This window comes from Crinia signifera, chromosome 19 (assembly GCF_055691185.1).
Source record: "Crinia signifera chromosome 19, ASM5569118v1, whole genome shotgun sequence".
Classification (NCBI taxonomy): Eukaryota; Metazoa; Chordata; class Amphibia; order Anura; family Myobatrachidae; genus Crinia; species Crinia signifera.
This window is the reverse complement of record NC_139226.1, coordinates 134,702,648-134,714,062: the sequence shown is the minus strand read 5'-3', so window position 1 is coordinate 134,714,062 and position 11,415 is coordinate 134,702,648. Positions and strand designations below refer to the sequence as shown.

The 11,415-nt window shown below is 41.7% G+C and overlaps 1 protein-coding gene across 1 annotated transcript; it reads left to right on the top strand.

Annotated features, from left to right (window-relative positions):
* Window positions 1–501: 501 nt before the first annotated feature.
* LOC146042366 (nicotinamide N-methyltransferase-like) lies at window positions 502–10,057 on the top strand. The gene is made up of 3 exons (XM_083162339.1): window positions 502–649; window positions 7,153–7,360; window positions 9,631–10,057. The coding sequence occupies exons 1-3, from the start codon at window positions 502–504 to the stop codon at window positions 10,055–10,057; spliced, it is 783 nt and encodes a 260-aa protein (XP_083018465.1).
* The last annotated feature ends 1,358 nt before the right edge of the window (window positions 10,058–11,415 follow it).

Here is an 11,415-nt window from a genome sequence, read left to right as displayed (position 1 = left end):
GTAATGACTACAGCTGTGCAGCAGCTAGGTGATCTGGGGAATGTGACAGTTAGTAATGACTACAGCTGTGCACCAGCTAGGTGATCTGGGGAATGTGACAGTTAGTAATGACTACAGCTGTGTGCCAGCTAGGTGATCTGGGAAATGTGACAGTTAGTAATGACTACAGCTGTGCGCCAGCTGGGCGATTTGGAAAACGTGGACCATTGATAGATTTTGAGTTCCAGTTTGGCCACCCCTGATAAACCTTTGCAGTGACAAGCGTGGATGCACTGATGCCAGGTCCTGATGCCCATGAAGTTGCTTGGTACACACATCACCTGTGTACCCAGCTAATCAATAGCACCTGATGAGGTCACATATTTATCATATTTCTGCCAAAGTGATACAATCATTGTCAGCTGAGAATGACAACATTGTAAATGACTCATAAGGTATATATAAAGAGAAGAGACATACAGATCAGAGAACTTCCTGCACTGTGTTACAGAAGACAAGAGGATGGAAGCCAAACCTGACCTGAAGCTTTACCATGTGCATGGGATGGATTCCAGAGACCACCTGAACTCTTATTTTGAAGCAGACAGTGTGTTTAAAGACGAGACAGTGGTATTTATTATAGAGAAGCTGCACAGAGCATTAGCAACAGGTGCGTATATAGTATAATGTGTTTCCTTATGTATATATGGTCATAGCCGGTCATAGTAGGTGTATGCACTACACGGCAACGTCATACAAAATACAAAGGATGCAGCACTCCAGCTTAATTCACAAATTCAGTAATGACAACATATTTTTGTTGAAACGTTGCTGGAATTGATTCTATTTACACTGAATTTGCGAAGTAAGCTGGAGTGCTGAAACCTTTGTACTTTATATATATATTATTTATTTTATTTATTAACAGTTTCTTATATAGCGCATACAAATTCCGCAGCGCTTTACAGAGCATAGTTATGAGCAAACACATAACAAATTACATTACAAGACAGTTTAGGACAAGAACATGGTAAATATGGATAGTTGCATCAGGGGACAGGACACTGAAGCAATTATCAGGGTGGCAGTGGTTTATATATTCTAAGAATGGCACATGAGGAGAGAGGGCCCTGCCCGTGAGAGCTTACATTCTAAAGGGGAGGGTTAGACAGACAGGGGTAACACAGAAGGGGGAGAGGTGAGCATAAACAGGTTAGGATGAGAGATGGTCAGGTTTTATGCAGGAGGGTCGGAAGAGGTCAGCTTAGTGTTTGATATTTTAAGTCTAAAATAGCGCTGGGTCATCCAAGAGTAGACAGCAGAGAGACAGTTGGAGATATGAGTTAGGATGGAAGGAGAGCGATCAGGAAACGAGGGGTAGATTTTAGTATTATCAGCATAGTGGAAGTCGAGTGAACAAATAAGTTCACCCAGAGAGGACATGTAGAGATAGAGAAGAGGGCCAAGAATAAAATAATCAGGGACACCTACTCTCAATGGAACAGCAAGAGAGGTAAAGTCATTAGAGGTACAGCTGGGCATTTTCAAAACTGACAGTGCAAGTACAAGCATAAAGAGTGATAATCAAAAAGTTTTAGCAGATGGAGAAATGGTGATATCACAGCTGAATAGGCAGATTAAGCAGCCAGGCGTAGTATGATGGGAGAATGAAGTGAGCTCACTCAAAGCAGTCTCTTGGTTTTCTGGGTTGCTGGTGTCTTTCTGAGTCACTTTGATACGAAGATGTTAAGTTGGTTGTCAGTTTCTGTCCAGTTTAAGTCCAGAATAAATCCAAGCTTTAATCTGTGTAACTGTTTTCACCCTACTTAAAAATCTTCCTACTTTAAAAAATGACAAATTAACAATAGTCAGCTTGCAATAGTCAGCCAGGCTGAGGTCAGCCTTGTGTTCACAATATATACTAAAAGCTGTTTCTAAGTTAATTGATTGATACCCCACCCAGCCAGAGCCCCTCTTCCACTAGCAATAAAACTAAGATAACAAATGGTAAGAGGTTACATACATCCCAGCCACTAATAAATTCTAACTCACTTTCAAATCTTATACAAATATTTGCACAATTACCTACATATAAAATATAGCAGTATGCAAGCAGCTACTTCAATACTGGTGTAACAGATGATATGAGTTACCTAGATATAAAATATAGCAGTGTGCAAGCAGCTACTTCAATACTGGTGTAACAGATGATATTAGTTACCTAGATATAAAATATAGCAGTATGCAAGCAGCTACTTCAATACTGGTGTAACAGATGATATGAGTTACCTATATATAAAATATAGCAGTATGCAAGCAGCTACTTCAATACTGGTGTAACAGATGATATGAGTTACCTAGATATAAAATATAGCAGTATGCAAGCAGCTACTTCAATATTGGTGTAACAGATGATATGAGTTACCTAGATATAAAATATAGCAGTATGCAAGCAGCTACTTCAATACTGGTTTAACAGATGATATGAGTTACCTGTAATGAGAAGGAGACAGGAGTTACATCACAGTTGGTCCAGAATAAGTCCAAGCTTTAATCTATGTAACTGTTTTCACCCTACTTAAAAATCTTCCTACTTTAAAAATCTGACAAATTAACAATAGTCAGCTTGCAATAGTCAGCAAGGCTGAGGTCAGCCTTGTGTTCACAATATATATATATATATATATATATATATATATATATATATATATATATATATATATATCTCCAAATTGTTAGGCTGGCACTCCACACAGCTGTTCAGGGCTACTTTGCCCGGGTGCCTTCCAGGTTCTCTTTGCAAAGGAACAGGTATAGGGGGTAGGGGATGGCGGCACCCGCAGGACGTAAAATGAAAGAATAAATTCCACACAAGGACTCGGTCAGTTGGTTCAAGGTTTCAGTCTATTCAACTTTTTTAAAGAACAGAGGCATACGTATGGTATAAATATGTTGGTTTTCCCAATTCCCTAAATAGAGGTTTGCAAACCCTGGGGCACAAATCGTGCCCATAGCCATCCCGCAAAGCCGTATATAATAATGACCTAGTAGTAGTAGTAGTAGTACGTTTATTTATAAGGCACCGCAAAGTGTCCGCAGCGGCCTACATATCAAACAAAAAACAAATGACAAGGTAACGTACACGGTGTTTTGAAAAATACAGTACAAATAGGGGTATAGCTGGTAGAAATAAAATCAGCATCAATTCAGAAGTAGGTGTCAAATTTGTCAAGGAGACTGAAGATGAAGTAGAGGAAGGGAAGAACAGGACAGGAGGACAGGTGAGGTAAAGAGGTAGGGTGAGTACGTGAGGCAGGAGGACCCTACTCATAAGAGTTAACATACTAAAATAAGGTAAAATAATTAAAGGAAGGTAAAATAATTAAACTTAAGTACAAAATTCAAACATTTCAGAATAAAGGTACATTTAATCTCTGAGAGATCTGTATCTCTTGCCAATACTACTGCTATGCACTCCACCCCGTATAGAGCGAGTTAACATCGATGGTTGCCCAATTCCAATCACTACTACATTCCAAAGACTCTATCATCTGCAACACAGAAACCGAGTTCTTAATATAGGACTTCAGTTTAGGCACATATTTTTGCAGAAATGTGTTGACATAAGCCGATAGTCTAGACCAGCGGTTTTCAAACTGTGGGTCCTAACCCCAAAGTGGGTCCCAACCTTCTCAGCATGGGGTTGCGACTCCATGTTGCTGGCCATAAGGCTGATGACTTTTCCAATCGCAGTCAGTGATTCAAAGAGTCTGAAAAGTCAGTTGAATTGTCTGTTATTTTAGACTCCTCCCATTATTTTGTGCCACTTCAATGCTGCCATGTAGGTGCTGTCTGCTGTGATGTGATGACCTTCTGCAGTAGCTTGCTGGGGTCCTGTAATTATTTTTATTGTCTGATGGGGTCCAAGAGCAAAATAGTTTGAGGACCCCTGGTCTAGGCGTTAAAGAATCAATACCTGACACAATTGGCCAACCTGGCGGGGTGTTTGCGTTTTTATGTAATTTTGGCAAATTATATAGCGTTGCTACTCTGGGTTGGTCATTTAAAAGGAAATTGTTTTCTTCCTTACATAATATGCCATCTGATTTCCCTTGATTTAATAATATTTTCAATTCCTCCACAAATTCTTTTTTAGGGTCCCTAAGGAAGAGTCTGTAGGAAATGGGATCAGACAACAATGTTTCCATTTCTTTAATGTAAGACTCTCTCGTCATAATAACCAATCCCCTCCCCCCCTCCCCATTATTTTCACTAATTTTAATCTCATCTGAAATGGATTCAAACTCCTTTTTTACAAGGTGTGCAAACAATTCTAGATTGATTCCGCGAGACTCTACTGGGTAAAAAGTACTGTTTTTTTTTTTTAAACCTGATGTATTTTCTATAATGGAGCTTTCTCCATGAGTACTATCCAATCTATTATTTTTCATAAAATGACGTTTGAGGGTCAATTTACAAATATAGAGCTTTTAGTCAACCTGTAAGGCAAATTTATCAACTCTTTTGCACAGATGGTGCAAAAGAAAGCTCTTTTTTTTTTAAAGACTTATGCGGATTGGTTAATTCAATATCTGACAGGTTAAATATTTCCTTAGTATCTATGTTTGTTCATTTATTACTCTCCGTTTGAAAACGAGGATTCTTACCCTCTCTCTTCCCAGGTCTTCTCGATTTCGTTTTCCCCACCAAGCATGGAGACATGCTTGATTGTTCTAAATAACTTGCTCAGTTTTGTGTCATCAGCAAAGATGGACACTTTGCGGAGTATACGCATTCCTCTATCTTTAATGATTATGTTTAATAAAAGAAGAACCCTGTGTACTCCACTTAGTACTGATATCCAACCTGATACTACACTGTTCCCAACCCCTGTCTGTTCTCTATTCCGCAGACAGTTTCCTATTCATCTACACATTTTTACCCCTATTCCCAAATCCTCCATTTTATTTATCAACCTCTTGTGTGGTACAGTATCAAAAGGCCTTACCAAAATCATGTAAGACCACGTCCAGCATTTCCATTATCTAGGTTGTTGCTGACTTCCTCATAACAGCGTATTCAATTTGTTTGGCACGAGTGATATTTCACAAACCCATGTTGGTTATTACTGATTATACTATGCATCTCTAAATGTTTTTGAATACCATCCCTTCAAATTTCCTCAACCAATTTACCCACTTTTGGTGTTTTGCTCAAAGGTCTATAATTTGCTAGTTAATCCCTTTTTCCTTTTTCAAATATTGGTACTACCACTGCTATCTTCCAGTCCTTAGGCACCTCATTAGATGAAGATTAGTTATCTAAAATGTAATACAGAGGGTTTGCTAATGCCTCCCTTAATTCCATTAAAACCTTAGAATGAATACCGTCTGGACCTGGGGATTTGTTTGTTTTTATTTTGCTGAGCCTCTTTTTTATCTCATCTGTAGTGAGTTCTAGTTGGCATGTCTCATTTATGGTACCTCTGGGTTTCACTGTCTTCTCCTCCCTAGTAAACACTGATGAGAAAAATTATTATTCTATTCTATTATTCTTTTGCTATTTATGTATTTTAAAAACTACTTGGGATTGGTTTTGCTATCTTTTAGCTATTTTGATTGCCCCTTAACAAATTTGACTAAATTCTTTGCACTTATTGAATGTCTCTTCATTCCCATTAGCCTGGTAAATTGAAATGCTATTTTAGTATTGTTTTTCGCTGACCTTAATTTTTTTGTCTAACCACGGCAGCTTTTTCACTAAATAATTTAAAGTTAGCTTTCCTGATTGTTTCTAAAAATAGTGCCTCATCCATATCATTAATATTAGGTGTATGTAACATAATCCTATTAAAAGTTTATTTGATTTTTTTGTTATTTTCAGTTATCTCAGCCCACACTGCCTCAGTATTATCCTCAGCTATCCCTGAGCCCATTTCCTTTACACATGGTTTTATGTTTGATCTTACATAAAAGGCACACCACCCCTCTTCTTTTCCATTGTCGTTTTCTGATAGGGGGATATCCGTCAATGTTTAGAGTCCAGTCATGTGACTCATTGCACCATGTTTCTGTTATATCAATTATATCATATTAATCCCTTGTGGCCAGTCTCTAGTTCCCCAATTTAGCCTGCAAAGCTTCTTGCATTGGCCAGCAAGTATTTTAATCTACTTTCTATCTTTTCCCCTTTCAAGTTTTGTTTATGTTCTTGATGTATTAATGATTTCTTACTAATTCTAGATTTTCTCCCGACCTCTTCTACACCCTCCATTTCCTTGCTTACTCACTCCTCACTATTCTGTCTTTCTAGCCCATTTTTTTTTCTGCATCGCCCCCTATGTTTAGTTTAAAGACTACTCCATCCTTCTAACCATTTTGCCTCTCAGCTTTAACACGCCCTTTCCATTCAGGTGCAATACATCAGTGCTCTATAGATGGCCCCTGTTTGAGATGTCAGACCAGTGCTATAGGAACCCAAAACCCTCTTGCCTACACACTTAGCCACGCATTAAACTCCCTAAGTTCGCTCTGACTCTTTTGTCTAGTGTACTGTACAAATAATATTTCTGGGAAAATTACCCTGGATGTCCTTGCATTTAGCTTACAACCTAGATCCCTGAAATAATTTTTAAGGACACCCCACCGGCCACTAACTTGGTCATTTGTGCCAACATGCACCATGAATGCTGGGTCTTTCCCAGCCCTACCCAGTAATCTGTTCACCTGGTCCGCGATGTGCCATACCCGGGCACCCAGAAGACAACAGACTGTATGTTGATTGCGGTACCGGTAGCAGATTGCTCTGTCTGTTTTACAGATTATAGAATCCCCTACCACCACAATCTGTCTTGTTGCTTTGGAATTCCTTGCCTCCACTAAGCCTGATGCACCAGTCCCCTAGTTGGTACAGGAGCTGCCTTATACATGTCTCGTAAACACCATGTACTCATTACTTTATAAAAATGCAGTAACTCACAGCTTGCCGGTTGTTTATTACTGCACGGCTATAAATGAAGGATCTCTGTATAATATATACCATGAAACATACATCATGGAGTTCATGTATTCAGTATGTGGCCAATGCTGAGACACACGTTATCTTTCTTTGTCATTGACTCACTATAACTATATAGAATGTTACACTCATACTTATCTGAGTATTTCCCCACAGGCCACATTAAAGGAGAAACTTTGATTGACATCAGTCTGGGATCTATCGTTCATCATCTTTTTGGTGTGTGTCAATATTTTAAAGAGATCACAATACTAAAACTATCAGACTCCTGTATTATGGAACTCAACAAATGGGTGAACACCCGCACTGGGGCGTTTGATTGGACTCATGCAACTAAGATCATTACCGAGTTGGCAGGTGTCAGGTAATATATGATTCTAATCATGTAAGAACATAAAGGATGAGTCACATGAAGTTATAACAATAATGTAACATTGAAGATAATTGTTGCAGGTTTGTTGGAGATGATAGTAATGAATATTTCCCATGTTGTGGCCGGAATTCCTCCAGATTCTACCGATGCAATTGTGCATACTGTATACAGATGTGTCCTCATAGGTTGTTGCTCTAGTCATGTCATGAAGAACCTGATGCTAAGCGGACTAAGGGTCCACAGTGACAGGCAGTCCCATTGGGATGTGTTCCATCCCACCTAGACTGCCAGTATGGGATGAGATAAGCAGAGATCTGGATTCCCATAGGAAGCCACTGTAAGCCTTACCATGCATCCCTTGCTGGCTTCTATTCACTGCAACTGATGCAGTCCATAGTAGCCAGGCTTTTGTGCATGTATCGAGCCCAGTGCCTCTCAACTGTATTGTACAGATGCCAGGACTGTGGTCAGTGGAAGGAACCCTGAATGGTTGAGACCAGGCAGCACAACCAGCAGCAGTCCCCTCCTACACCCATGTAAGAACCCCCACTCCCAAAAATAACTATTCTGATGTTTTCATATGCATGTAGGGATATGGTGGGATCCCGGCACCGGACATCTGACCAGCTTTGGTATTTTGACTGCCAGCATCCCATATGCTAAGCAGATCCCACGTAGTACCCAAGGACCAGCTACTATTGTGTGGCCAGTGGCGGAACTACCGTGGGTGCAGGGGGTGCAGCTGCTATGGGGCCCGGCGGCTGGGGGGGCCCGGGCCCCATGGACAGCAAGCAAGCACCCCCTGCACTGTGACAGCCAATAAGAGGCTTGTGCTGGCTGTCTGTCTGTGCAGTGAGTCAGTCACTGCACAGTATAGTATGCTGGGCTGGCGGGGGAGGACGCCGCCGACGTGATCATCATTCTCGCGCCTCGCGGGTCTGCAGCAGCTCCTGCTGCTGGTATTAGCGAGCCCCAGGCCCGGCCGCTTGTCCGGCTTGTGGGAGAGAGAGTCCGTGCATGGCACGCTATGCTGCTGCTTGCTCTGCTGTTAGCCCCGCCCCCGGCCACTGATGTTTACGCGCTGATGTGCTGTGGTGTGCTGCAGAGACCTGGCAGGGTGAGTACTCGGTGGGTGCAGAGGACACACACCATGTACACAGCGGCACATTTACTGGGTATCGGGGTGGGGGTGGGTAATTAAAAGGTACACAGCTGCACCTGTAAGTAATGGGGGTAAAGTAGCAGTAATGGGGGTAAAGTAGCAGAGCCCAAACTCTCACTCCACCTGTCTCTCTGCCCCTAGTCTTAGTCCTCTCTTCTCCTCTCTTCCTCCCTCTCTCTTTCCTCCATCTCCTCTCTCTCTCTCTCTGGCAGTCTTCAACCTCTCTCCCTTACCTGTGCACTCTCTCTCTCTCTCTCTCTCTAGCCCTGTCTCATCCCGACACCCTCTGTCAGTCTTTCTCCCCAACTCTACCTGGCACGGTTTCTCTCCCGACACACTCTCTCGCTCTTTCTTCTGGCGCCCCTCCCCCCCCACCCCCCCATGAGCATTGTAGTGACAATGGGTGGGCCCCGTCCAAGATTTTGCTATGGGGCCACATCGTTCTACTTATGCCTCTGTGTGTGGCCATACCCCTTACCTCTTAAGACTACGCCACTTGTGTGCACTATTCCATGAAAAAAAAATTGGGATTGGTGATATCAATGCTTTTGCTGGCACAGGGCACCAGAATATCTAGATGTGCAACTAGCAGTGATGCTTGGGGGATACCAGACAATATCTTGTCAGCTCTGCAACTAACCATTTGCACTAAATGATGTATGAACGCTACATGAATGAGGACGCATACAGATGTAGCCCCTGCCATCCTTGGCCGGGACTCGCCAGCCCCTCCCCACTGCTGAGTGCCGGCAGACAGGGGCTACACTGAACTGGGACGCGCTACTGAGATAGTACTGAGAAGTACTGAGATGATTTGTTCTGTGGCAAAGGTATAAAAATTTGGCGAGGACACTTGTACCCAATGCTGTTGAGAAGGGGCGGGGGAGCGGGTACTTTTTATCTGGGCCCAGGTTTGCCGGAGAGTCCTGTGTCCCACTCACCCCTCCCCCTCCCAGTTTCAAGGAGCCGGGTTTGGTGGAGTACAAAGGACAGCATCTCTCCCCTTCTCAGCACATGCAGCTTTTTTATCAGAGTCCGGCAGCACTTTTGATAGCCCTGATTTTACCTATTGTCTTATTACAGTAATGTTTTTTTTTAGTGTTGAAGAACAAGAAAAGGAAGCAATGGTAAAGGAAACACTTACACGCATTGTGAAATGTGACTTCAGCAAAGAGAATGTCACGGATCCTGTGCTGTTACCACAAGCCGACTGTCTAGTGACTGCATGGCTGCTGGATGTGGTTAGTCAGGACCAACAAGATTACATCAGAAACCTGAGGAAGATGTCAAAGATGCTTAAGCCTGGGGGATACCTTATTGTTATTGGTATCTTAAATGCCACATATTACACTGCTGGTAACCATAGGATACATATATTAAATTACATTGAAAGTTTTGCACGAAAGACCCTCACCGATGAAGGATTTGTAATTATCTCCTGCGAGTTACTTGATAGAAAGGTAGAGAGTGATCTCACAGATTATAAACAACTGACGGTTCTTATAGCTGTCAAGGGGGATATATAGGATGTGATTGGTGGCCATTGTCCGGATGACTTCTTCAAATTCTTCCTAATAACAACTGATCTACTCTAGGTATTCTTGCTTTATAGTTATACCTCATCATGTTGCCTTGTATTTCTGTAGTTCCACTTTGTAAGTTATAGGTACTTGACAACACAGTATTTCCTATAGGTAATTTTAAGTTCTGAACTAAATCTTGGAATTACTACAAATTAGTTTCGAATATACTGTCCTCTCACCATTTGTGACCTTTTGTTTTAGGAGGAAGTCTTTCGAGGGATCGGCTCTTGCAGCCCTACATATAGCAACTGCTGTAATACTGCCTTTATGACTCTGTGATTAGCTTTTCTTCTTATATTTCCTTCCTGTAAACCCCACTTTATGCTACCCCTCTGCTATGTGCACCCCCTGCTGCAGCAACCTAGCAATGTGCCTTTAGATGCTGTTGGAATGGTTTCTGTATGGATAGGTTGCACTAGGTAATTAACTACCACCTGATTGCAGCCATAAATATAATTTCTGCTTTAATTCTGCCTTTTATGCCACTGTGATTAGCTTTTTTCTTATATTTCCTTCTTGTAACCCCCACTTTATACTACACTTCTGCTATGTGCACCCCCGCCGCAGCAACCTCAGATGGGCCTGGGTTGGTTTCTGTATCGGTAGGTTGCACTATATTAATAGTATTAATTTGTATTTAAATGTATTTAATTTATCCTTCTAGAGCAGGCCTAGCTGACTACAGCCTTGGGGTGTACTAGCAATTTGAGGTTCGGGTTTGCTCACCTGGTACACTTGTGGATGGGATTGAATAAAAATGGGCCTAACTGTTATATTACCCCCATTACAAACATTAGGATTCTGCAACCACCACATTTTATGTAATGTACGCTAGATGTGACATATCACACCCAGGGTAATCCTACATAGTGCATTCAAGATGGCTGCCTCACCTGTTACCTTTCATGGGTGGAATAGATAACCTGTGGAATTTCTTATCCCAAATGACTGCACCAACCATGTTTATACTTATTGCGCTCTCTATTTATTTTATTTTCCTGTGTTGTTTTATTATTATTATTTTTTTAATCTAGTTCTTAAGGTGTGTACACACGGTCAGATGTGCCTTAAGATCCTATCCACGATCCGATCAGATCGGATCGTGGATAGGATCTTAAGGCACATCCGATTTGCATCCAATCTTGACTATATAGTGCAGATGTTAAAACCCTTGCAGTGTTAAAACCCTTGCGATCTGCATCCGATTCCGATCCGATGCCGATCCGATGTTGACTATATCGTCAACATCGGAAAGGAAATCGGACCGTGTGTACACAGCATTAGAGTCCTGCTGTAGAAAC

Coding starts and splice junctions, on each gene's coding strand:
- LOC146042366 (XM_083162339.1), top strand. CDS start 502: ATGGAAGCCAAACCTGACCTGAAGCTTTACCATGTGCATGGGATGGAT. Junction 650..7,152: donor GCACAGAGCATTAGCAACAG/GTGCGTATATAG, acceptor ATTTCCCCACAG/GCCACATTAAAGGAGAAACT. Junction 7,361..9,630: donor ACCGAGTTGGCAGGTGTCAG/GTAATATATGAT, acceptor GTTTTTTTTTAG/TGTTGAAGAACAAGAAAAGG.